Here is a 22,411-nt window from a genome sequence, read left to right as displayed (position 1 = left end):
TCTTAAAGAGCCAGCAGGGTACAGTAGATAGGAATTTAGGTTTGGAGTCAGATACAACTGGGTGTGGACTTTAGCTTTACACTCATAGCTGGGTGACCCTAGGCAAGTATCTCATCTTTCAGAGAGCCAATTACTTCATCTGCAAAAAGGAAATAATACCTGCTTTATAGATTTGTTATAAAGAAAAAAAAATGAGATGATGTTCGTAAGTTTCCTCCACATAGAATTGGTAGCTGTGATATCATTATCTTCCTCCTCCTTCTCCTCATGATTATTGATAAGCCACAGGCACACCAAGTAAGCTCCAAGCAGTCACAGAATTAGCAGTCAGAGCTGGAAGGGACCATGAGGAATCATCTAGTCTTGGAGAAGTAGACACTTGGCATCTGAAAGCCACCCTCTTCTCCTTTGTCCATGACCTGGTCTCAGAACTATTCTCAACACAACAGTCCAGGCAACTATTATCATCAATCAAACAAATCTTACCTCTTTGTCCTCCTAGATCTAGCCCAGCCCTTCCCACAGATGAGGAAACTCAAGTCCAGACAGAATAAGCAACCTGCCCAAGGTCACAAAGTAGGTAAGTGTTGGAGTGAGATGAAACCTCTTAGTTGGCATTGAAGACATCTCAATATATCCCCATCTCCTGTTCTATGTACTACTTAAACTCAGGAAGCCCAGACAACCAGCTGGAACAACTTTCCCAGATTCTGTGATTACTTAACCTGTGCCTGTCACTGAGAATGCCCATTACCCCTGTCTCCACCTGTTCAAATACCACCTGTCCCCTCACCTGTTAGAGTATCCCCCTGGAATCGACCCTTGCCCTTAATCACTGCCAGACTTTTCCAAAAGACCCTTAAAACGCCTACATCATACCTCAGACCACTCCCTTCTGCTCTCCTAGGTTTCCTTCCAACTCTTCTCCATCCTGTGCATACTGACAGCCAGAAGAGGTCAGAGAACAGAGAAGGTGCATGTTGGAGCCAACATGAAAATCTAGCTCCCTCAGTTCCGTGCCAACCTGATCCAACTGTGGTCTCCTTCCTCCCAGAATAATCTGCCCCAAGGCGCTAATTTGAAAGTCCCCTCTTTCTATGTTATTCTCCTTCCTCAACAGAAAGGAAAACCTTGGCTTAGGACCCTTAGGGAAAAAGATGTTAAGTAAAGACTTGGGAATTAGGACACCTGGACTCCCAATCTTAACTTTGTCTCTACTTTGGACAAAGCTGGCTTCAGAACCTCTACGTAATGAAACAATGGCCCCCTGACCTTCACTATGTTAAAAGGGAACCTCTAGAAGATCAGATGGGAGTAGGCCAATAGGACATGCCTGATCACTTACCTGCAATCAGGCCAACTTCACAATTACGATCTTCATAGCCACAGGTCATCATAGTCCCCACTGTGTCATTCACAACTGCAACTATGTCCAGGTCAAACTCCTGCAAAGGAAGCAGCTCTACTATAAGTAGGATGTGCAAGCCAAACAGGCTCAGGAGGGGCACATCAGCCTGATGTGGGCAGAGGCCAGAGTCACAGGGCTGGGTATAGGATGGCAGAGCAGAGGGGCCTCGGGGAAGGGGCAAGGTCAGGCATGAGCCTTAACACCATAACGTACATTTCTCCTCTTGATGGCTTCCCTGAGCATGTCCACCACATCTTCCCCTTCACAGTCAGTAGCCTTGAAGCCTTTGGTCCACTCAATGAGTGTTCCCTGTAAGAAAGGAGGGCAAATTCATTTGTGCAATAGTTTGCTGGGACCACTATACAATCTCAGCATCAAACAGATGCAAGGCACTATAGCTGACTGGTAGTCAAATGCTTTTGACTGTGCTTCCAACTGTAGCCCTAACACTGGGTCCAGAGGTGCCACAGAGCATGATGCTCAGACAAGGTCTACTGCTGGGGAATAATTGTAGCAATTCATATTTATCAAGGGTCAACGCATGTTCCCTGGCCATGACTGCACAGAACAAAGGCCAGTTCTAATTTACCCAATCAATCACATCTTTGTGATTAAAGATAAAGCTGCAAAATGTTCATCAAAGCATTGTTTCACAGGAAAAACTAGAGGCATCCTGTCATTCCAACAATATGGGTCTATCATCTTGTACATCAATATAGGAAATGCTCTACAACCATAAAAGCATAATGCTCTAAGAGACGTTAGATGTTAGAGAAAGATGCTCACCATACACTGTTAAGTGAACTCACATTAAACAAATATAGATGGTGAATTATTCTATTATTATTTTAAAACTCACACACACTCAAATCTGGAAAAAGGCCTGGAACAATGCATACATCAGGGGGTTGACAGTGGTTCTCTCTGGGTACAAGATTACTGGTACCTTTTAGTCTCTCCTTTTTGTTTGCCTATATTTTCTAATTTTCCTAAAATTAGCATGTATAATTTTTATAATACCAAGAAAAAGTATTTCTAATTTTTTTTGAATTTTATTTTTTAATACAGCAGGTTATTAGTTACCTATTTTATACATATTAGTGTATATATGTCAATCTCAATGTCCCAATTCATCCCCCTCCATCACTTCCCCACCTTGGTGTCCATATGTTTGTTCTCTATATCTGTGTCTCTATTTCTGCCTTGCAAACCAGTTCATTCTAGATTCCACATGTATGCGTTAATGTACGATACTTGTTTTTCTCTTTCTACTTACTTCACTCTGTATGACAGTCTCCAGGTCTATCCACATCTCTGCAAATGACCCAATTTCATTCTTTATGGCTGAGTAATATTCCATTGTATATATGTACCACACCTAAGTCTCTCTTTTGGGAACTAGTGGTTACCAGAAGGGCGAGGGGTGAGGAGAGGGGCAAAATAGGTGAAAGGGATTAAGAGGTATAAACTACTAGGTATAAAATAAATAAGTTACAAGAATGTAATGTACAGCACAGAGAATATAGTCAATATTTTATAATAACCTTGTATGGAGTATAAGCTATAAAAATATTAAATTACTATGTTGTATACCTGAAACTAATATAATATTGTAAATCAACTATACTTCAATTTTTAAGTCTCTTTTTTCTCCCCAGCCATCAGTGGCTTTGCTCCCAGCTGTCCACTGGTCTCCCCTCCTTCTTAGCTGTGTTTTCATGAACCTGTCAGAACTGCTGGGAGAGAGGCCTGAAGGCCCAGTGTCCTGGGTCAGGAGGTGCACCTGTGCCCTGGATCATTCAGGACCATGGACAGCTGCACACAGCTCCCCCTTCCCATGTGTATTAATTTCTTTTTCAATATCTTTACTGAAGTATAATTGCTTTACAATGGTGCATTAGCTTCTGCTATATAACAAAGTGAATCAGCTATATATATACATATATCCCCATATCCCCTCCCTCTTGCATCTCCCTCCTACCCTACCTATCCCACCCCTCTAGGTGGTCACAAAGCACCGAGCTGATCTCCCTGTGCTATGCAGCTTCTTCCCACCAGCCATCCATTCTACATCTAGTAGTGTATATATGTCCATGCCACTTTCTCACCTCGTCCCAGCCCATCCCTCCCCCCTCTGTGTCCTCAAGTCCACTCTCCACATCTGCGTCTTTATTACTGTCCTGCCCTTAGGTTCTTCAGAAACTTTTTTTTTAAGACTCCATATATATGTGTTAGCATACAGTATTTGTTTTTTCTCTGTCCGACTTACTTCACTCTGTATGACAGACTCTAGGTCCATCCACCTCACTACAAATAACTCAATTTTGTTTCTTTTTATGGCTGAGTAATGTTCCATTGTATATATGTGTTACATCTTCTTTATCCATTCATCTGATGATGGACACTTAGGTTGTTTCCATGTCCTGGCTACTGTAAATAGTGCTGCAATGAACACTGTGGTACATGATTCTTTCTCAATTATAGTTTTCTCAGGGTATATGCCCAGTAGTGGAATTGCTGAGTCACATGGTAGTTCTATTTCTAGCTGTTGTTTTTCTTCTTAATTTTTTTTTTTTTTTTTTTCGGTACGCGGGCCTCTCACTGTTGTGGCCTCTCCCGTTGCGGAGCGCAGGCTCCGGATGCGCATGCTCAGCGGCCATGGCTCACGGGCCCAGCCGCTCCGCGGCATGTGGGATCTTCCCAGACCGGGGCACGAACCCGTGTCCCCTGCATCGGCAGGCGGACTCTCAACCACTGCGCCACCAGGGAAGCCCTCTTCTTAATTTTTATTTGGGCATAATTGCTTTACAATGGTGTGTTAGTTTCTGCTTTATAACAAAGTGAATCAGCTATACATATACATATATCCCCATATTTCCTCCCTCTTGCGTCTCCCTCCCATCCTCCCTATCCCACCCCTCTAGGTGGTCACAAAGCACCACGCTGATCTCCTTGTTCTATGCAGCTGCTTCCCACTAGCTATTTTACATTTGGTAGTAGTGTATATATGCCCATGCCACTCCTACTTCATCCCAGCTTACCCTTCCCCCTCCCTGTGTCCTCAAGTCCATACTCTACGTCTGCATCTTTATTCCTGTCCTGCCCCTAGGTTCTTCAGAACCTTTTTTTTTTTTTTTTTTTTTTTAGATTCCATATATATGAGCTAGCATACGGTATTTGTTTTTCTCTTTCTGACTTACTTCACTCTGTATGACAGTCTCTAGGTCCATCCACCTCACTACAAATAACTCAATTTCATTTCTTCTTATGGCTGAGTAATATTCCATTGTATATATGTGCCACATCTTCTTTATCCATTCATCTGTCGACGGACACTTAGGTTGTTTCCACGTCCTGGCTATTGTAAATGGTGCTGCAATGAACATCGTGGTACATGACTCTTTTTGAATTACGGTTTTCTCAGGGTATACGCCCAGGAGTGGGATTGCTCAGTCGTATGGTAGTTCTGTTTCTACTTTTTTAAGGAACCTCCATACTGTTCTCCATAGTGGCTGTATCAATTTACATTCCCACCAACAGTGCAAGAGGGTTCCCTTTTCTCCACACCCTCTCCAGCATTTATTGTTTGTACATTTTTTGATGATGGCCATTCCGACTGGTGTGAGGTGATACCTCATTGTAGTTTTGATTTGCATTTCTCTAATGATTAATGATGTTGAGCATCCTTTCATGTGTTTGTTGGCAATCTGTATATCTTCTTTGGAGAAATGTCTATTTAGGTCTTCTGCCCATTTTTGGATTGGGTTGATTTTTTGATATTGAGCTGCATGAGCTGCTTATAAAATTGGGAGATTAATCCTTTGTCAGTTGCTTCATTTGCAAATATTTTCTCTCATTCTGAGGGTTGTCTTTTCATCTTGTTTATGGTTTCCTTTGTTGTCTAAAAGCTTTTAAGTTTCATTAGGTCCCACTTGTTTCTTTTTGTTTTCATTTCCCTTTCTCTAGGAGGTGGGTCAAAAAGGATCTTGCTGTGATTTATGTCATAGAGTGTTCTGCCTATATTTTCCTCTAAGAGTTTGACAGCAACTGGCCTTACATTTAGGTCTTTAATCCATTTTGAGTTTATTTTTGTGTATGGTGTTAGGGAGTGTTCTAATTTCATTCTTTTACATGTAGCTGTCCAGTTTTCCCAGCACCACTTATTGAAGAGGCTGTCTTTTCTCCATTGTATATTCTTGCCTCCTTTATCAAAGATAAGGTGACCATATGTGTGTGGGTTTATCTCTGGGCTTTCTATCCATTCCATTGATCTATATTTCTGTTTTTGTGCCAGTATCATACTCTCTTGATTACTGTAGCTTTGTAGTATAGTCTGAAGTCAGGGAGCCTGATTCCTCCAGCTTCATTTTTCTTTCTCAGGATTGCTTTGGCTATTCGGGGTCTTTTGTGTCTCCATAGAAATTGGGAAATTTTTTGTTCTAGTTCTGTGAAAAATGCCATTGGTAGGTTGATAGGGAATGCATTGAATCTGCAGATTGCTTTGGGAAGTATAGTCATTTTCACAATGTTGATTGTTCCAATCCAAGAACATGGTATATCTCTCCATCTGTTTGTATCATCTTTAATTTCTTTCATCAGTGTCTTATAGTTTTCTGCATACAGGTCTTTTGTCTCCTTAGGTAGGTTTATTCCTAGGTATTTGATTCTTTTTGTTGCAATGGTAAATGGGAGTGTTTCCTTAATTTCTCTTTCAGATTTTTCATCATTAGTGTAGAGGAATACAAGAGATTTCTGTGCATTATTTTGTATCCTGCTACTTTACCAAATTCATTGATTAGCTCTAGTAGTTTTCTGGTAGCATCTTCAGGATTCTCTATGTATAGTATCATGTCAGCTGCAAACAGTGACAGCTTTACTTCTTTTCTGATTTGGATTCCTTTTATTTCTTTTTCTTCTCTGATTGCTGTGGCAAAAATTCCAAAAATATGTTGAATAACAGTGGTGAGAGTGGGCAACCTTGTCTTGTTCCTGATCTTAGTGGAAATGGTTTCAGTTTTTCACCACTGAGAACAATGTTGGCTGTGGGTTTGTCATATATGGCCTTTATTATGTTGAGGTAAGATCCCTCTATGCCTACTTTATGGAGAGTTTTTATCATAAATGGGTGTTGAATTTTGTCAAAAGTTTTTTCTGGGCTTCCCTGGTGGCACAGTGGTTGAGAGTCTGCCTGCCGATGCAGGGGACATGGGTTCGTGCCCCGGTCCGGGAAGATCCCACGTGCTGCGGAACAGCTAGGCCCGTGAGCCATGGCCACTGAGCCTGCACGTCCGGAGCCTGTGCTTCGCAACGGGAGAGGCCACAACAGAGAGAGGCCCGCGTACCGCAAAAAAAAAAAAAAAAAAAAAAAATAGTGTGTATACATACAATAAAATATCAGTCAGCTTTAAAATGGAAGGAAATTCTACGTGGATGACCCTTGAGAACATTATGCTAAGTGAAATAAGCCAGTCACAAAATAACAAATACTATTATGATTCTACTTATATGAGGTACCTAGAATAGTCAAATTTATAGAGACAGAGAGTAAAATAACGGTTACCAGGGGCTGGGAGAGAGGCAAATGAGGATTTATTGTTTAATGGGTATAGAGTTTCAGTTTGAGAAGATGGAAGAGTTCGAGGATACACCAGAAATACAGCTACACGTGGAACAACTCCTACAGAACACCTACTGAACGCTGGTAGAAGACCCCAGACCTCCCAAAAGGCAAGAAACTCCCCACGTACCTGGGTAGGGCAAAGCGGAGAGATCCCCGCACAGAGGATCGGTGCCGAGCGGCACTCACCAGCCCGAGAGGCTTGTCTGCTCGCCCGCCGGGGCGGGCGGCACTGGAAGCTGAGGCTCGGGCTTCAGTCAGAGCGCAGGGAGAGGACTGGGGCTGGCGGCGAGAACTCAGCCTGAATGAGGCTAATGTGCCACAGCTAGCTGGGAGGGAGTGCGGGAAAACTCTGGAGCTGCCGAAGGGGCAAGAGACTTTTTCTTCCCTCTTGGTTTCCTGGTGCGCGAGGAGAGGGGATTAAGAGCGCTGCTTAAAGGGGCTCCACAGACGGGCGCGAGTCGCCACTGAAAGCGCGGAGCCCAGTGACGGGTGTGGGACGCTGGGGCTGCTGCTGCCGCCGCCAAGAAGCCTGTGTGCGAGCGCAGGTCACTGTCCACACCGCCCTTCCGGGAGCCTGTGCAGCCCGCCACTGCCGGGGTCCCGGGATCCAGGGGCGGCTTCCCTGGGAGACCGCACGGCGCGCCTCGGGCTGGTGCAACGTCACGCTGGCCTCTGCCACTGCAGGCTTGCCCCGCACTCCGTGCCCCTCCCTCCCGCCCGGCCTGAGTGAGCCAGAGTCCCCGAAGAGGCTGCTCCTTTAACCCTGTCCTGTCTGAGCGAAGAACAGACGCCCGCCAGCGACCTACATGCAGAGGCGGGGCCAAATCCAAAGCTGAGACCCAGGAGCTGTGAGAACAAAGAAGAGAAAGGGAAACCTCTCCCAGCAGCCTCAGAAGCAGTGGATTAAAGCTCCACAATCGGGCCTCCCTGGTGGCGCAGTGGTTGAGAGTCCGCCTGCCGATGCAGGGGATACGGGTTCGTGCCCCGGTCTGGGAGGATCCCATATGCCGCGGAGCGGCTGGGCCCGTGAGCCATGGCCGCTGGGCCTGCGCATCCGGAGCCTGTGCTCCGCAACGGGGAGGCCACAACAGTGAGAGGCCCGCATACCGCAAAAAAAAAAAAAAAAAAAAAAAAAGCTCCACAATCAACCTGATGTACCCTGCATCTGTGGAATACATGAATAGACAACAAATCATCCCAAATTGAGGAGCCAGGAGTCAGTGCTGTGCCTCTGAGGTGGGAGAGCCAACTTCAGGACACTGGTCCACAAGAGACCTCCCAGCTCCACATAATATCAAACGGCGAAAATCTTCCATCTCAACACCAGCACCCAGCTTCACTCAACGACCAGCAAGCTACAGTGCTGGACACCCTATGCCAAACAACTAGCAAGACAGGAACACAACGCCACCCATTAGCAGAGAGGTGGCCTAAAATCATAAAAAGTCCGCAGACACCCCAAAACACACCACCAGACGTGGACCTGCCCACCAGAAAGACAAGATCCAGCCTCATCCACCAGAACACAGGCACTAGTCCCCTCCACCAGGAAGCCTACACAACCCACTAAACCAAGCTTAGCCACTGGGGACAGACACCAAAAACAACGGGAACTACGAACCTGCAGCCTGCAAAAAGGAGACCCCAAACACTGTAACATAAGCAAAATGAGAAGACAGAAAAACACACAGCAGGAGAAGGAGCAAGATAAAAACGCACCAGACCTAACAAATGAAGAGGTAATAGGCAGTCTACCTGAAAAAGAATTCAGAATAATGATGGTAAAGATGATCCAAGATTCTATTTCCAAGATCCAAAATCTTGGAAATAGAATAGACAAAATGCAAGAAACAGTTAACAAGGACCTAGAAGAACTAAAGATGAATCAAGCATCGATTAAAAACACAATACATGAAATAAAAAATACTCTAGATGGGATCAATAGCAGAATAACTGAGGCAGAAGAACGGATAAGTGAGGTGGAAGATAAAATAGTGGAAATAACTGCTGCAGAGCAAAATAAAGAAAAAAGAATGAAAAGAACAGAGGACAGTCTCAGAGACCTCTGGGACAACATTAAACGCACCAACATTCGAATTATAGGGGTTCCAGAAGAAGAAGAGAAAAAGAAAGGGACTGAGAAAATATTTGAAGAGATTATAGTTGAAAACTTCCCTAATATGGGAAAGGAAATAGTTAATCAAGTCCAGGAGGCACAGAGAGTCCCATACAGAATAAATCCAAGGAGAAATACGCCAAGACACATATTAATCAAACTGTCAAAAATTAAACACAAAGAAATCATATTAAAAGCAGCAAGGGAAAAAAAACAAATAACACACAAGGGAATCCCCATCAGGATAACAGCTGATCTCTCAGCAGAAACTCTACAAGCCAGAAGGGAGTGGCAGGACATAATTAAAGTGATGAAGGAGAAAAACCTGCAACCAAGATTACTCTACCCAGCAAGGATCTCATTCAGATTTGATGGAGAAATTAAAATGTTTACAAACAAGCAAAAGCTGAGAGAGTTCAGCACCACCAAACCAGCTTTACAACAAATGCTAAAGGAACTTCTCTAGGCAAGAAACACAACAGAAGGAAAAGACCTACAATAACGAACCCAAAACAATTAAGAAAATGGGAATAGGAACATACATATCGACAATTACCTTAAATGTAAATGGACTAAATGCTCCCACCAAAAGACACAGATTGGCTGAATGGATACAAAAACAAGACCCATATATATGCTGTCTACAAGAGACCCACTTCAGACCTAGAGACACATACAGACTGAAAGTAAGGTGATGGAAAAAGATATTCCATGCAAATGGAAATCAAAAGAAAGCTGGAGTAGCAATTCTCATATCAGACAAAATAGACTTTAAAATAAAGACTACTAGAAGAGACAAAGAAGGACACTACATAATGATCAAGGGATCGATCCAAGAAGAAGATATAACAATTGTAAATATTTATGCAGCCAACATAGGAGCACCTCAATACATAAGGCAAATACTAACAGCCATAAAAGGAGAAATCGACAATAACACAATCATAGTAGGGGACTTTAACACCCCACTTTCACCAATGGACAGATCATCCAAAATGAAAATAAATAAGGAAACACAAGCTTTAAATGATACATTAAACAAGATGGACTTAATTGATATTTATAGGACATTCCATCCAAAAACAACAGAATACACATTTTTCTCAAGTGCTCATGGAACATTCTCCAGGATAGATCATATCTTGGATCACAAATCAAGCCTTGGTAAATTTAAGAAAATAGAAATTGTATCAGGTGCCTTTTCCGACCACAATGCTATGAGACTAGATATCAATTACAGGAAAAGAGCTGTAAAAAATACAAACACATGGAGGCTAAACAATACACTAATTAATAACGAAGTGATCACTGAAGAAATCAAAGAGGAAATTAAAAAATACCTAGAAACAAATGACAATGGAGACACGACGACCCAAAACCTATGGGATGCAGCAAAAGCAGTTCTAAGAGGGAAGTTTATAGCAATACAATCCCACCTTAAGAAACAGGAAACATCTCGAATAAACAACCTAACCTTGCACCTAAAGCAATTAGAGAAAGAAGAACAAAAACATCCCAAAGCTAGCAGAAGGAAAGAAATCATAAAAATCAGATCAGAAATAAATGAAAAAGAAATGAAGGAAATGATAGCAAAGATCAATAAAACTAAAAGCTGGTTCTTTGAGAAGATAAACAAAATTGATAAACCATTAGCCAGACTCATCAAGAAAAAAAGGGAGGGGCTTCCCTGGTGGCGCAGTGGTTGAGAGTCCGCCTGCCGATGCAGGGGACACGGGTTCGTGCCCTGGTCCGGGAAGATCCCACATGCCACGGAGCGGCTGGGCCCGTGAGCCATGGCCGCTGAGCCTGCGCGTCCGGAGTCTGTGCTCCGCAACGGGAGAGGCCACAACAGTGAGAGGCCTGCATACCGCAAAAAAAAAAAAAAAGAAAAAGAAAAAAAGGGAGAAGACTCAAATCAATAGAATTAGAAATGAAAAAGAAGTAACAACTGACACTGCAGAAATACAAAAGATCATGAGAGATTACTATAAGCAACTCTATGCCAATAAAATGGACAACCTGGAAGAAATGGACAAATTCTTAGAAATGCACAACCTGCCAAGACTGAATCAGGAAGAAATAGAAAATATGAACAGACCAATCACAAGCACTGAAATTGAAACTGTGATAAAAAATCTTCCAACAAACAAAAGCCCAGGACCAGATGGCTTCACAGCTGAATTCTATCAAGCATTTAGAGAAGAGCTAACACCTATCCTTCTCAAACTCTTCCAAAATATAGCAGAGGGAGGAACACTCCCGAACTCATTCTACGAGGCCACCATCACCTTGATACCAAAACCAGACAAGGATGTCACAAAGAAAGAAAACTACAGGCCAATATCACTGATGAACATAGATGCAAAAATCCTCAACAAAATACTAGCAAACAGAATCCAACAGCACATTAAAAGGATCATACACCATGATCAAGTGGGGTTTATTCCAGGAATGCAAGGATTCTTCAATATATGCAAATCAATCAACGTGATACACCATATTAACAAATTGAAGGAGAAAAACCATATGATCATCTCAATAGATGCAGAGAAAGCTTTTGACAAAATTCAACACCCATTTATGATAAAAACCCTGCAGAAAGTAGGCATAGAGGGAACTTTCCTCAACATAATAAAGGCCATATATGACAAACCCAGAGCCAGCATCGTCCTCAATGGTGAAAAACTGAAACCATTTCCACTAAGATCAGGAACAAGACAAGGTTGCCCACTCTCACCACTCTTATTCAACATAGTTTTGGAAGTTTTAGCCACAGCAATCAGAGAAGAAAAGGAAATAAAAGGAATCCAAATCGGAAAAGAAGAAGTAAAGCTGTCACTGTTTGCAGATGACATGATACTATACATAGAGAATCCTAAAGATGCTACCAGAAAACTACTAGAGCTAATCAATGAATTTGGTAAAGTTGCAGGATACAAAATTAATGCACAGAAATCTCTGGCATTCCTTTATACTAATGATGAAAAATCTGAAAGTGAAATCAAGGAAACACTCCCATTTACCATTGCAACAAAAAGAATAAAATATCTAGGAATAAACCTACCTAAGGAGACAAAAGACCTGTATGCAGAAAATTATAAGACACTGATGAAAGAAATTAAAGATGATACAAATAGATGGAGAGATGTACCATGTTCTTGGATTGGAAGAATCAACATTGTGAAAATGACTCTACTACCCAAAGCAATCTACAAATTCAATGCAATCCCTATCAAACTACCACTGGCATTTTTCACAGAACTAGAACAAAAAATTTCACAATTTGTATGGAAACACAAAAGACCCCGAATAGCCAAAGCAATCTTGAGAATGAAAAATGGAGCTGGAGGAATCAGGCTCCCTGACTTCAGACTATACTACAAAGCTACAGTAATCAAGACAGTATGGTACTGGCACAAAAACAGAAAGATAGATCAATGGAACAGGATAGAAAGCCCAGAGATAAACCCACGCACATATGGTCACCTTATCTTTGATAAAGTAGGCAGGAATGTACAATGGAGAAAGGACAGTCTCTTCAATAAGTGGTGCTGGGAAAACTGGATAGGGACATGTAAAAGTATGAGATTAGATCACTCCCTAACACCATACACAAAAATAAGCTCAAAATGGATTAAAGACCTAAATGTAAGGCCAGACACTATCAAACTCTTAGAGGAAAACATAGGCAGAACACTCTATGACATAAATCACAGCAAGATCCTTTTTGACCCACCTCCTAGAGAAATGGAAATAAAGACAAAAATAAACACATGGCACCTAATGAAACTTAAAAGCTTTTGCACAGCAAAGGAAACCATAAACAAGACCAAAAGACAACCCTCAGAATGGGAGAAAATATTTGCAAATGAAGCAACTGACAAAGGATTAATCTCCAAAATTTATAAGCAGCTCATGCAGCTCAATAACAAAAAAACAAACAACCCAATCCAAAAATGGGCAGAAGACCTAAATAGACATTTCTCCACAGAAGATACACAGACTGCCAACAAACACATGAAAGGATGCTCAACATCTTTACTCATTAGAGAAATGCAAATCAAAACTACAATGAGATATCATCTCACACCAGTCCGAATGGCCATCATCAAAAAATCTAGAAACAATAAATGCTGGAGAGGGTGTGAAAAAAAGGGAACACTCTTGCACTGCTGGTGGGAATGTGAATTGGTACAGCCACTATGGAGAACGGTATGGAGCTTCCTCAAAAAACTACAAATAGAACTACCATATGACCCAGCAATCCCACTACTGGGCATATACCCTGAGAAAACCATAATTCAAAAAGAGACATGTACCAAAATGTTCATAGCAGCCCTATTTACAATAGCCTGGAGATGGAAACAACCTAAGTGTCCATCATCGGATGAATGGGTAAAGAAGATGTGGCACATATATACAATGGAATATTACTCAGCCATAAAAAGAAATGAAATTGAGCTATTTGTAATGAGGTGGATGGACCTAGAGTCTGTCATACAGAGTGAAGTAAGTCAGAAAGAGAAAGACAAATACTGTATGCTGACACATATATATGGAATTTAAGAAAAAAAATGTCATGAAGAACATAGGGGTAAGACAGGAATAAAGACACAGACCTACTAGAGAATGGACTTGAGGATATGGGGAGGGGGAAGGGTAAGCTGTGACAAAGTGAAAGAGAGGCATGGACATATATACACTACCAAACGTAAGGTAGATAGCTAGTGGGAAGCAGCCGCATAGCACAGGGAGATCAGCTCGGTGCTTTGTGACCGCCTGGAGGGGTGGGATAGGGAGGGCGGGAGGGAGATGCAAAAGGGAGGGGATATGGGAACATATGTATATGTATAACTGATTAAATTTGTTATAAAAAAAAAAAGAGTTCGAAAGATGGATAGCGGTGACAGTTTCGTAACAATGTGAGTGTACTTAATGCCACAGTACACTTGTACTTTTTAAGTGCACCAGTGTACGCTTAAAAACAGTCAGAGTGGTAAATGTTATATCTATTTTACCACAATAAAAAATGGTAAAATAAACAAAGCAAAAATAGTGTGTACATCATGGGGACATTGACTGGATTAGACAAAATCTTAACAAATCTTTGGTGTCATTCTTATTATTGTCATGAGCTCTCTGACTGACTTGCTGTGCTGACCAGAGTTCTCTCTATAAATTGAGGAGTGGTGTTGTGCTTTTATGCCAGTCCTGTAAGCTTGGTTGACATAAGCCTATCAGAGAGCAAGAGAGAGTACTCTGTTCTCCATAAGCTGGTGAATGGTGCTTTTATCCAAGAATTCCAAGAAAAATCTTGTGATGTACATTTCTAAATTATTATGAATAATTTATTAAAATCATTATCCATGATGTTCTTCAATGTCAACTAGGTAAGTGTCTATGTGATAAACTCCTGAAATTCTAATATCAGGAAAGAAATGCATTTCTTCTGATGCACTGGTATGCTTTTGTTCATCAGACAATAAAAACCCTACGACCTATTGCATTTCCCTGTTTACACAGGAAGACCCAGGTAATATTGTAGACTAAGAGTTATAACTGGCCTTAAATGGTCGTTACCACTTCTTATCTCTCGATAATATGATTTGACCTCTCTTTTAACAGTAGCCTTATCCAAGTGTCCCTTTATTGTATACTACACTAAATTAGTTTGTAAACTTCAATCAAAGAAACAGTAATAATGAAAAGGGAACACAGTAAAGAGAAAAAAATTAAATGGTCCAAATTCTCGATCATGTCTCCCCAGCTGCCCTGAACCTGAGACCCCAAAATAAAATGAACAGTGACTCAGAGCTGTCTTGAGATTCCCCAGGTGTAGGAGGGAATGGACCCACCAGGCTGGGCCATCTTACCTTGTCAATGCTCGCCTGCCTGCAGGGAAATGAGAATGTGAAGCCCAAAGGCAGCTGGGCTCCCGTGAGGCCCATGTAGTCCAGGAAGTCAGCGATGCACTGCACAATGTGGTCAAACAGCTGCAGGGAGAGAGCGGCAGTCATGCCAGGCCTGCACTGTACAGGGTGGCAGGCTGGCACCTCGGAGTGTGGAACCCCCTGCCCAGCATTTACCTCCTCGCCAGTGCCCTGCATGATCTCCAGGGGGATGGCGAAGATCTTGTTGTACATTCGCACTGACCTCCGTCCGCTTCTGATCTTCACCAGGAGGACCCGGAAGTTGGTTCCCCCCAGATCCAGGGCGAGGAACTTTCCTTTCTCTATGGTGGAGAAAGTGGGGGCTGCATTCCACCGGCACGCACCGAGCAGGGTCTTGTGTGCAGGCATTGGGAGGAAGTGTCCAGATGGTAGCCCCTGGGAACAGCATCTGGGTCTTCACACACATGGAACCTAACTTAGGTATTCTTCACTGCCAGTGCCGTGGATCAACCGAAGCAAATAGATTCAGCAGAGTACTAACCTACCCCAACCCTCCTCCCTCCATTATAGACATGAACCCAAGGCTCTTGAAACAAAAGACCTAACTGGATTTAAGGAGTTTTGACACGAGCTCTGGGTGGCCCATCAGAGAAGGGAGCTGTGCACGGCCCACCTGTGCCATCTGGCATCCCGCAGACGTAGGTGGGCAGCATCTTGACCGTGGCCAGCGGGTGGGTGTCCCTCTTCAGCCCGTACTCGAACTCAACCCGCATCTTGTCCCGAATGTCCACAAGTTGCTCTCGGGTCAGCCGGAACAAAGCTAGCACCTTGTCAATCTGCTTCCGCTGGGCCTGCACGCGGGAGGCCACTGCGGTTACCATGGCGGCCCCCTTGGTGCTGCCACTCTCCGACAGGAGGAAGCGGACGTCACAGTTCGGGACCAGTCTCCTCACCACCTTGTGTAGGCGTTTTGGGTATCTAGAGGTGGAGGGGGGATGGCAAAATATGTAAAAATCATAAAGGCCCGGGCCCAGCCAATAGGAACAGACACAGGTGTAGCAGAGGAAAGGGTTCCCGGGGAGCCCTGCTGGGCCAAGGCTCACCCCTTCAGTTGCTGGATGGAGGGGGAAGATGGGGGTGACTAGGGGTAGGGACCAGGGCAGCTGGGACAGTAGAAGGGACACTTGGAAGGCTCAAAGAAGTGGTTATTTTATCACTAGTATTATAAGCAGTAGGGCATGTCCACACATCATGTATTGGCTGAACATCATCTCTGCCCAAAAGGGAAGGGTTCTTTCCCTAGCTCTTCCCAGGTGTACCCACCTGACTTCCAATAACACCTCTGTTAGTCAGAGGAACTTCTGTGCTCCCTCCTTCTGGGAAATTCTCATTTCCCTGTTTGTTTACTGTCTGCCAGCCCAACAGAACTTAGGCTCCATAAGGGTAGGGACTGTGTTTTCTTCACTGCTCTGTTACCTTGCTTACAACAGAGCCTGACAAGTAGCAGGTGCTTAATGAAACTTTGAGGAATAAAGGCAAAAGGATAAAAGCGATGAAAGAATGAATAGTTGAATAGTGTTTTTTACTGCTGTTATTCTTTCCCCCCCCAAGTAGACTCAAACGATACTGTCTTCCTACTGGTATCTTTCATGTGGACTTGGCAACCCCTGCCATCCTGATTTTTCCCCATTTATAACTGGGTGTATCTTACTTTCCAATCTTACCACATAGCAAGTATTCAATAATAATGGATAGACAGATGAATAGATGGATAGACAGATGGATAAACACAGGGCTTTGCTAGTCAGGCCATTGGTTTTAGCAGAATATTCCTTTAAGAATGATCCCCTAAAGCAACCCAGCCAGCTAGATGAATGTAATCTCTGAATTCACACCTTCCCCTGTAATCTCAGAACCACAGAAGGCAGTTGGGTCCAGCAACCCAGAGAAGCAGCGTCGTTTAGAGACAAAACTGGACTCGGTTCCAAGCAGACAGACTGGACTCATTTGCAGGGGGTGTGGGCCGGCGGCCAGCACTCACTGGGGGTGGATCTTGTAGAGTGTGCCATCCATGCCCACCGTGGTCCGGAGCCTCACCAGCTTCTTGTTGTCCCGCAGGCGTGTTAGGATGGCTGCCAGGGCCGCTGCACAGAGATTGGCTGAGCGGAAGGAAACGATGGTGCAGACGTGCTGGACCGCGATGCAGTCAGCCTCTGAAGGCTCCAGGCCCAGATCCGTCAGGATCTCTCTTGTATTAGCCAGGCCTTCTTTATACCTGGCCAGGGGATAGGAATGAGAGGACCACACTTCTCCATCCTGTGGGAGTCCCCCTCAGAGAGCCAGCATTCCCACCTCTCAGGACTGTGAAAATAAACAGGCTGGCACATAGTCATATGATAATAATGACGATTTCAACAATGATCACGGTAGCCACCATTTATTGCACACTATGTGCCAGGTGCTTGTCTAAGGACTTGACATGTGTTAACTCAGCCCTCACAACAATCCTGGTGGGAGTACTGTCATTATCCTATTGCACAGAAGAGGGGTCTGGGGCACAGACAGGGTAGGTAACCTGTCCACAGGCACAAAGCTGGTAAGTGCAAGGGGCAGGATTTGAACTCAGGCAGCTCGATTACAGAGCCCACCCTTCTAAGCATCCTGTGCTATACTGCCTTTTACAGAAACTCAGTCTCTGCCAAGCTCTGCATAAACACAGACTCTGAGAGTCAGATGTCACCCTGTTGAACTCAGAATCCAAGCTGATTGCAAAGCTCAGGGCAATGCCAGGGTTTCTAAGCCTGAGGAACAGGATCCTGGGTTGACTGGGGCCAGCCACCATCACCAGTCAGCTCCCCACTGCACACCTTTGTGTGAGCCCCCTAATCACCAAAGCCAAAGCCAAAGCCAGTCCCTGACAGCACCAGGTAGAGAAGGTTATTGCTATAGCAGGAATTCTTAACTTGGATTCCATGCTTGGGTTTTAACGGGTCCAAGGATGCCCTGGTATTATAAGCAAAATGGTGTGCAAATGTGCATTTTGGGGGTAAAGGGTCCAGAACTGAAATCAGATTCTCAAAGTGGTCTGTGACCCTAAAAAAGTTATGTCACCACTTCAGTGAGGAAAAAGGTAACAAAACATGAGGAGGGTGCAGACCTCTGATAGCAGAATCCCTGGCTGCTGAAGCCAACAAGAAGCCACATGTGAGGCATGGCAGGCATTGCTAATCCACCTGAAGCTGTGTCCAGGTATGAAATCGTCCCGTGAAGAAGGAAGATCTGGTTCCTTCTGTGCACCACCACCATGAGCACACCACTCCTTGGTTGCCTACCCTAACCCTCTGCAGAGTCAAGGTGGAAGGGACCCTGCCAGCAGCTTACTTCTCCATGGCAGCCACGTGCCGTGTTTCAATCTTGCCCTTAATGTGGAGAGCGGAGGATTTCTCGCCGCCAAACAGGAGACCTGCCTTGGCCATCTTCAGCAAGATGAGCCTGACGAGTTCACCTAAGTACAGGCCGCTGATCATCTTCTCAAACCTACAATTTGGTGAACAGATCAGTGGCAGCAATGCCTTTGGTTATGCAGCATCCTTTCCCAAAGCCCATGAGCCACAGCCCGTGGTTTGGAGCATGAGTAGTGGAAGGGCCTCTTTACAGGTCAGGAGGCCTCAGTCCCTGTCCCAGCTTGGGGTGCCCTTGGGAGCCCACTCATCCTCTCTGAGCTACATTCTTCTCACCTGTAAAAGGGGAGGACTAAACTAGAGGAAACCTAAGATTCTTTCCTGATCACAAAGTGCTTGATTCCAAAAATCTTTATCTCAAATCACCCTTGGCCATGGGGGTGCCATTCTCATATCAGGCATAAAGAATCTCAACTTCAGAGACTTCAAGTACTTTCCCAGGATCACCAACCACAGTGTGACAAACCCAATTTCAAACGTTTCCAACTCCTACACATGTTTCTGCCCAAGAGAGAAACATGCTGTGCCTGTGAGATGGGCTTGGATAGCTCCAGAGAGGTTCTACAGTAATATGGATGAAATATCCCACCAGACTACCTACACCTGGACTCTCAGTCTGCATACAACAAGCAATTACTTACTGTTTCCCAAGTAAACTATTAAATATAATTTTTATTCTGCAAACATAAGATACAAAATCAAGGACAACCTGTTTTCTAATCAACTTTATCTATTTCATATAAAGTCTTAGAACATTGCAGAAACAAGACAATCACAAGAAATCCAGGTTGGGTTTGGGGGAGTAGAATTTATTTTAAGTGAAATGGATAGGATGAGGATGATAAAGTCCCCCAAATGGCACCACTTCCTTGGGCTGTGGCTGCTCTGTGTCACCAGTGAAATGGGTGTGTGCTGGGGGCCAGGTGCATCCAAAGCAGAAATTTGCTCCCCAGGTATGCACTTCTAGTGTTGAGTGGTTTCTAGGAGGTACTTAAAATATTTATTACCAGGGCTTCTTGGGAAAACGGCTGATTTCAGGGCTGGGGCTGGGAAAGTGCATGGTGAGCCTAGAGCATCTTACTGTGCCAGAAAATAAGGAAGTACTTAGAGTGATGGAATCATGTCAAAAGGACACAGGGACTAGCTTGAAGGAGCTTCCACTGGCTAAATCTGAAAAGACTTTGAATATCAAAAGAAATATAATAGGAAGGAATTATAACCCATTAAATTAAAAAACAATCCATATTAGTATAAGTAGATAAATGGAGGAGATAGGAAAGCTCTTACTTATAGTAGAATAACAACTAATAACCTACAGGGAATGATGGATCTAGAAATTCATCAATGGATGCTAAAACTAGAGAGTGAAAGTTTAATGAGAAACAGGATATTTACATAGTCTCAAAGTATCTCTTCACCAGATACTTATTCATTATACAGGGAATAATAATAACCTTATGGTGCAGAAACCTCTTTCATATCCCCTTAACCAAGTGATCTGAGTTAGCATCCCCAGTAACGGAACAAACAACATGTGCTTCCAGATCCGATGCCCAGGGGAGGACACACACTACTTGTGTGATAGTCCTGCCAAAAATACATCGCCTGAATCTAATCATGAGGAAACGTCAGGCAAATCCAAGTTGAGGGACATTCTGTGAAATAAATGGCTTGCATGCTTGAAGATCGTGAAAACCAAACAGATATTACAGAAGATTAAAGGAGGCTAAAGAGACATGGCAGCAACACATAATGTGTGATCCTGGACCTGGACCTGGACAATTTTTTTTTTTTATAAAGGACATTAGTAGGGCAGCAGGTGAGTTTTGAATAAGATCTGTAAATTAGAGATTAGAACTGATTAACTGTTAATTTCCTAATTTTGATAATTATACTTTAATTATATAAGAGAATGTAATTCTTTTCAGATAATACACTCTGAAGTATTTAGGGGTGAAGTGATATTATGTTTGCGATTTTAGTCTCAAATGTTCAGAAAAATAATTTTATATAGACATATGTGTATTTTATGTATATGTGTATTTTATGTGTCTGTGTATATACATATACACAGAGAGAGAATGGTACTATTAGGGAATTTGAGTGAAGGGGAATTTTATACTATTTTCACTACTTTTTTGTAAGTCTGAAATTGTTTTTTAAAATTTTAAGCGTTTTTGTTTTGTTTTTTTTTCTCACGGGCCCAGCTGCTCTGCGGCATGTGGGATCCTCCCGGACCAGGGCACGAACCCCTGTCCCCTACATCGGCAGGCGGACTCTCAACCACTGCGCCACCAGGGAAGCCCTTTAAGCGTCTTTTCGTTCAACACTTTTTTTTTTAAACAAACACTTAATGAGCTGCAATAATATGTAAGACCCTATGTGTAGAAAGGAAAGGAAAATCACAGGTGTAGCCGCCTTCAGGGAGCTCAGCATACAGGCAGAGCTGAGGCAGACCCTGAACACTTATACTACAGGTGAGTGTGGGATGGGAGCAGAGAAAGGCTCGGCAAGACCTGAGACTGAGAGGGACTCACACCAGGTGCTGCATGATTAGGTCTCGGAGAAGGAGGGGGCGGGGCAGAAGGGGAACACAAATGAGGAGTGTGTGCTCCCTCAGGCTGCACTGGTTTGTTCTGTGGCCACTCATCCAAATGCGCCAAGAAGGCAGGACACCTAGTTCACAGCTGTATCTCCCCTACATCTGGACTGAATTCAAATCAGGGATATGACCTACGGGAAATCACTCAATTTCCTTGGCTTTCACTTTCCTCATCTGTCCGGTGAAACTGAAATACAAGCCTTGATTCATAAACTCCCTGTGATGGATAACGAGTCACAGCTAAGAAGCCTCCCAGGTATACAGCATGCCTGAGTAAGTGGACATTTACTGGTGCCGATGACCAGATTACAGCGCAGGGTACTCACAGCTGCTTCCCGGGGTTGAGAGAGCCGAGGTCCAGCTCCTGGTCGAACTCGGTGCGGATGTCCTCCAGGGCCCCGTCGTCCCCGAACGCCCCCCACTCGGTGTTGATGCACATCCTCCCTTCGTCGCCTTCCACCAGCTCGATGTTGCTCATGTCCTCCATGTAGCACGCGTTGGTGCCGGTGCCTGGATGAGGGATCAGGGAGAAAACAGAGACGTGAGGGCTCCCAGCTGGACAAAGACAGAGGGGACTCTCAACTGCCCAAGAGTCCTCTGAACGCATCACAAAGTGCTTTTGATCCACTCCGGGGGCTGGTTCTCACTGAGGGAAGCAGCTTTTGGCGAGCTGGGGAGTTCATGAGGAATAAAGCTGACATGCCAAGTCTACACTTGTCAGGGTGTTAATGGTTTGCTGTTATCAATGGAGTCAATTGTGAAGAAGTCCCTGATGAATATGTATGAAAGCTGACAGTATATTTACTAAGAGGAGGATGAGTTAACCAAACTTCGTAAATATGTTAAAAAAAAAATCACCGACCCACAGTAATATTTTTAATCCTTTCCCTATGCTACTTAGCTTCTCTATTTGATACTAAAAACATTCCTTACTCATAGCCTGCCACAAATTGTTCCTAGCATAAGTTACATCCTTATCTATGACAGTGATTAGCTATCACATAAGAAAGCAACATGCCATTATTCAAACACAAACTCACTCCAAGGAAATACCTCAGACACTTGAGTAGTGGTGAGTGGCTGCAGATAGGCACAATCTGCAGCCAGTAGGTTTGGGACCTATTGGGATAATGGAAATGTGCTCATTGGATTGTGGTGATGGTTACAAAACTCTATAAATTCACTAAAAGTCACTGAATTATACAACTAAATGAGAGGATTTTATGCGTCAGTAAAGCTATTTTTGTTTTTGTTTTTGGCCACATCGCGTGGCTTACGGGATCTTAGTTCCCCAACCAGGGATCGAACCCAGG

At 43.6% G+C, this 22,411-nt stretch overlaps 1 protein-coding gene across 1 annotated transcript in view; it reads right to left on the bottom strand.

Annotated features, from left to right (window-relative positions):
• HKDC1 (hexokinase domain containing 1) overlaps positions 1 to 22,411 on the bottom strand; it is a 47,417-nt gene that overhangs the window by 6,438 nt on the left and 18,568 nt on the right. Inside the window, exons 7-14 of the mRNA XM_082645257.1 lie at positions 21,425 to 21,608; positions 18,417 to 18,572; positions 17,077 to 17,310; positions 15,709 to 16,013; positions 15,231 to 15,376; positions 15,018 to 15,137; positions 1,622 to 1,717; positions 1,346 to 1,445 (exon numbers count right to left, since the gene is read on the bottom strand). Coding sequence (XP_082501383.1) covers positions 1,346 to 1,445; positions 1,622 to 1,717; positions 15,018 to 15,137; positions 15,231 to 15,376; positions 15,709 to 16,013; positions 17,077 to 17,310; positions 18,417 to 18,572; positions 21,425 to 21,608 — 1,341 coding nt within the window. The remainder of the gene's footprint in view (positions 1 to 1,345; positions 1,446 to 1,621; positions 1,718 to 15,017; positions 15,138 to 15,230; positions 15,377 to 15,708; positions 16,014 to 17,076; positions 17,311 to 18,416; positions 18,573 to 21,424; positions 21,609 to 22,411) is intronic.

This window comes from Mesoplodon mirus (assembly GCF_964341445.2).
Source record: "Mesoplodon mirus genome assembly, chromosome: 2".
Taxonomy (NCBI): Eukaryota; Metazoa; Chordata; class Mammalia; order Artiodactyla; family Ziphiidae; genus Mesoplodon; species Mesoplodon mirus.
Note: the sequence above shows the minus strand (reverse complement) of the source record. Positions and strands in the feature narration are given on the sequence as shown.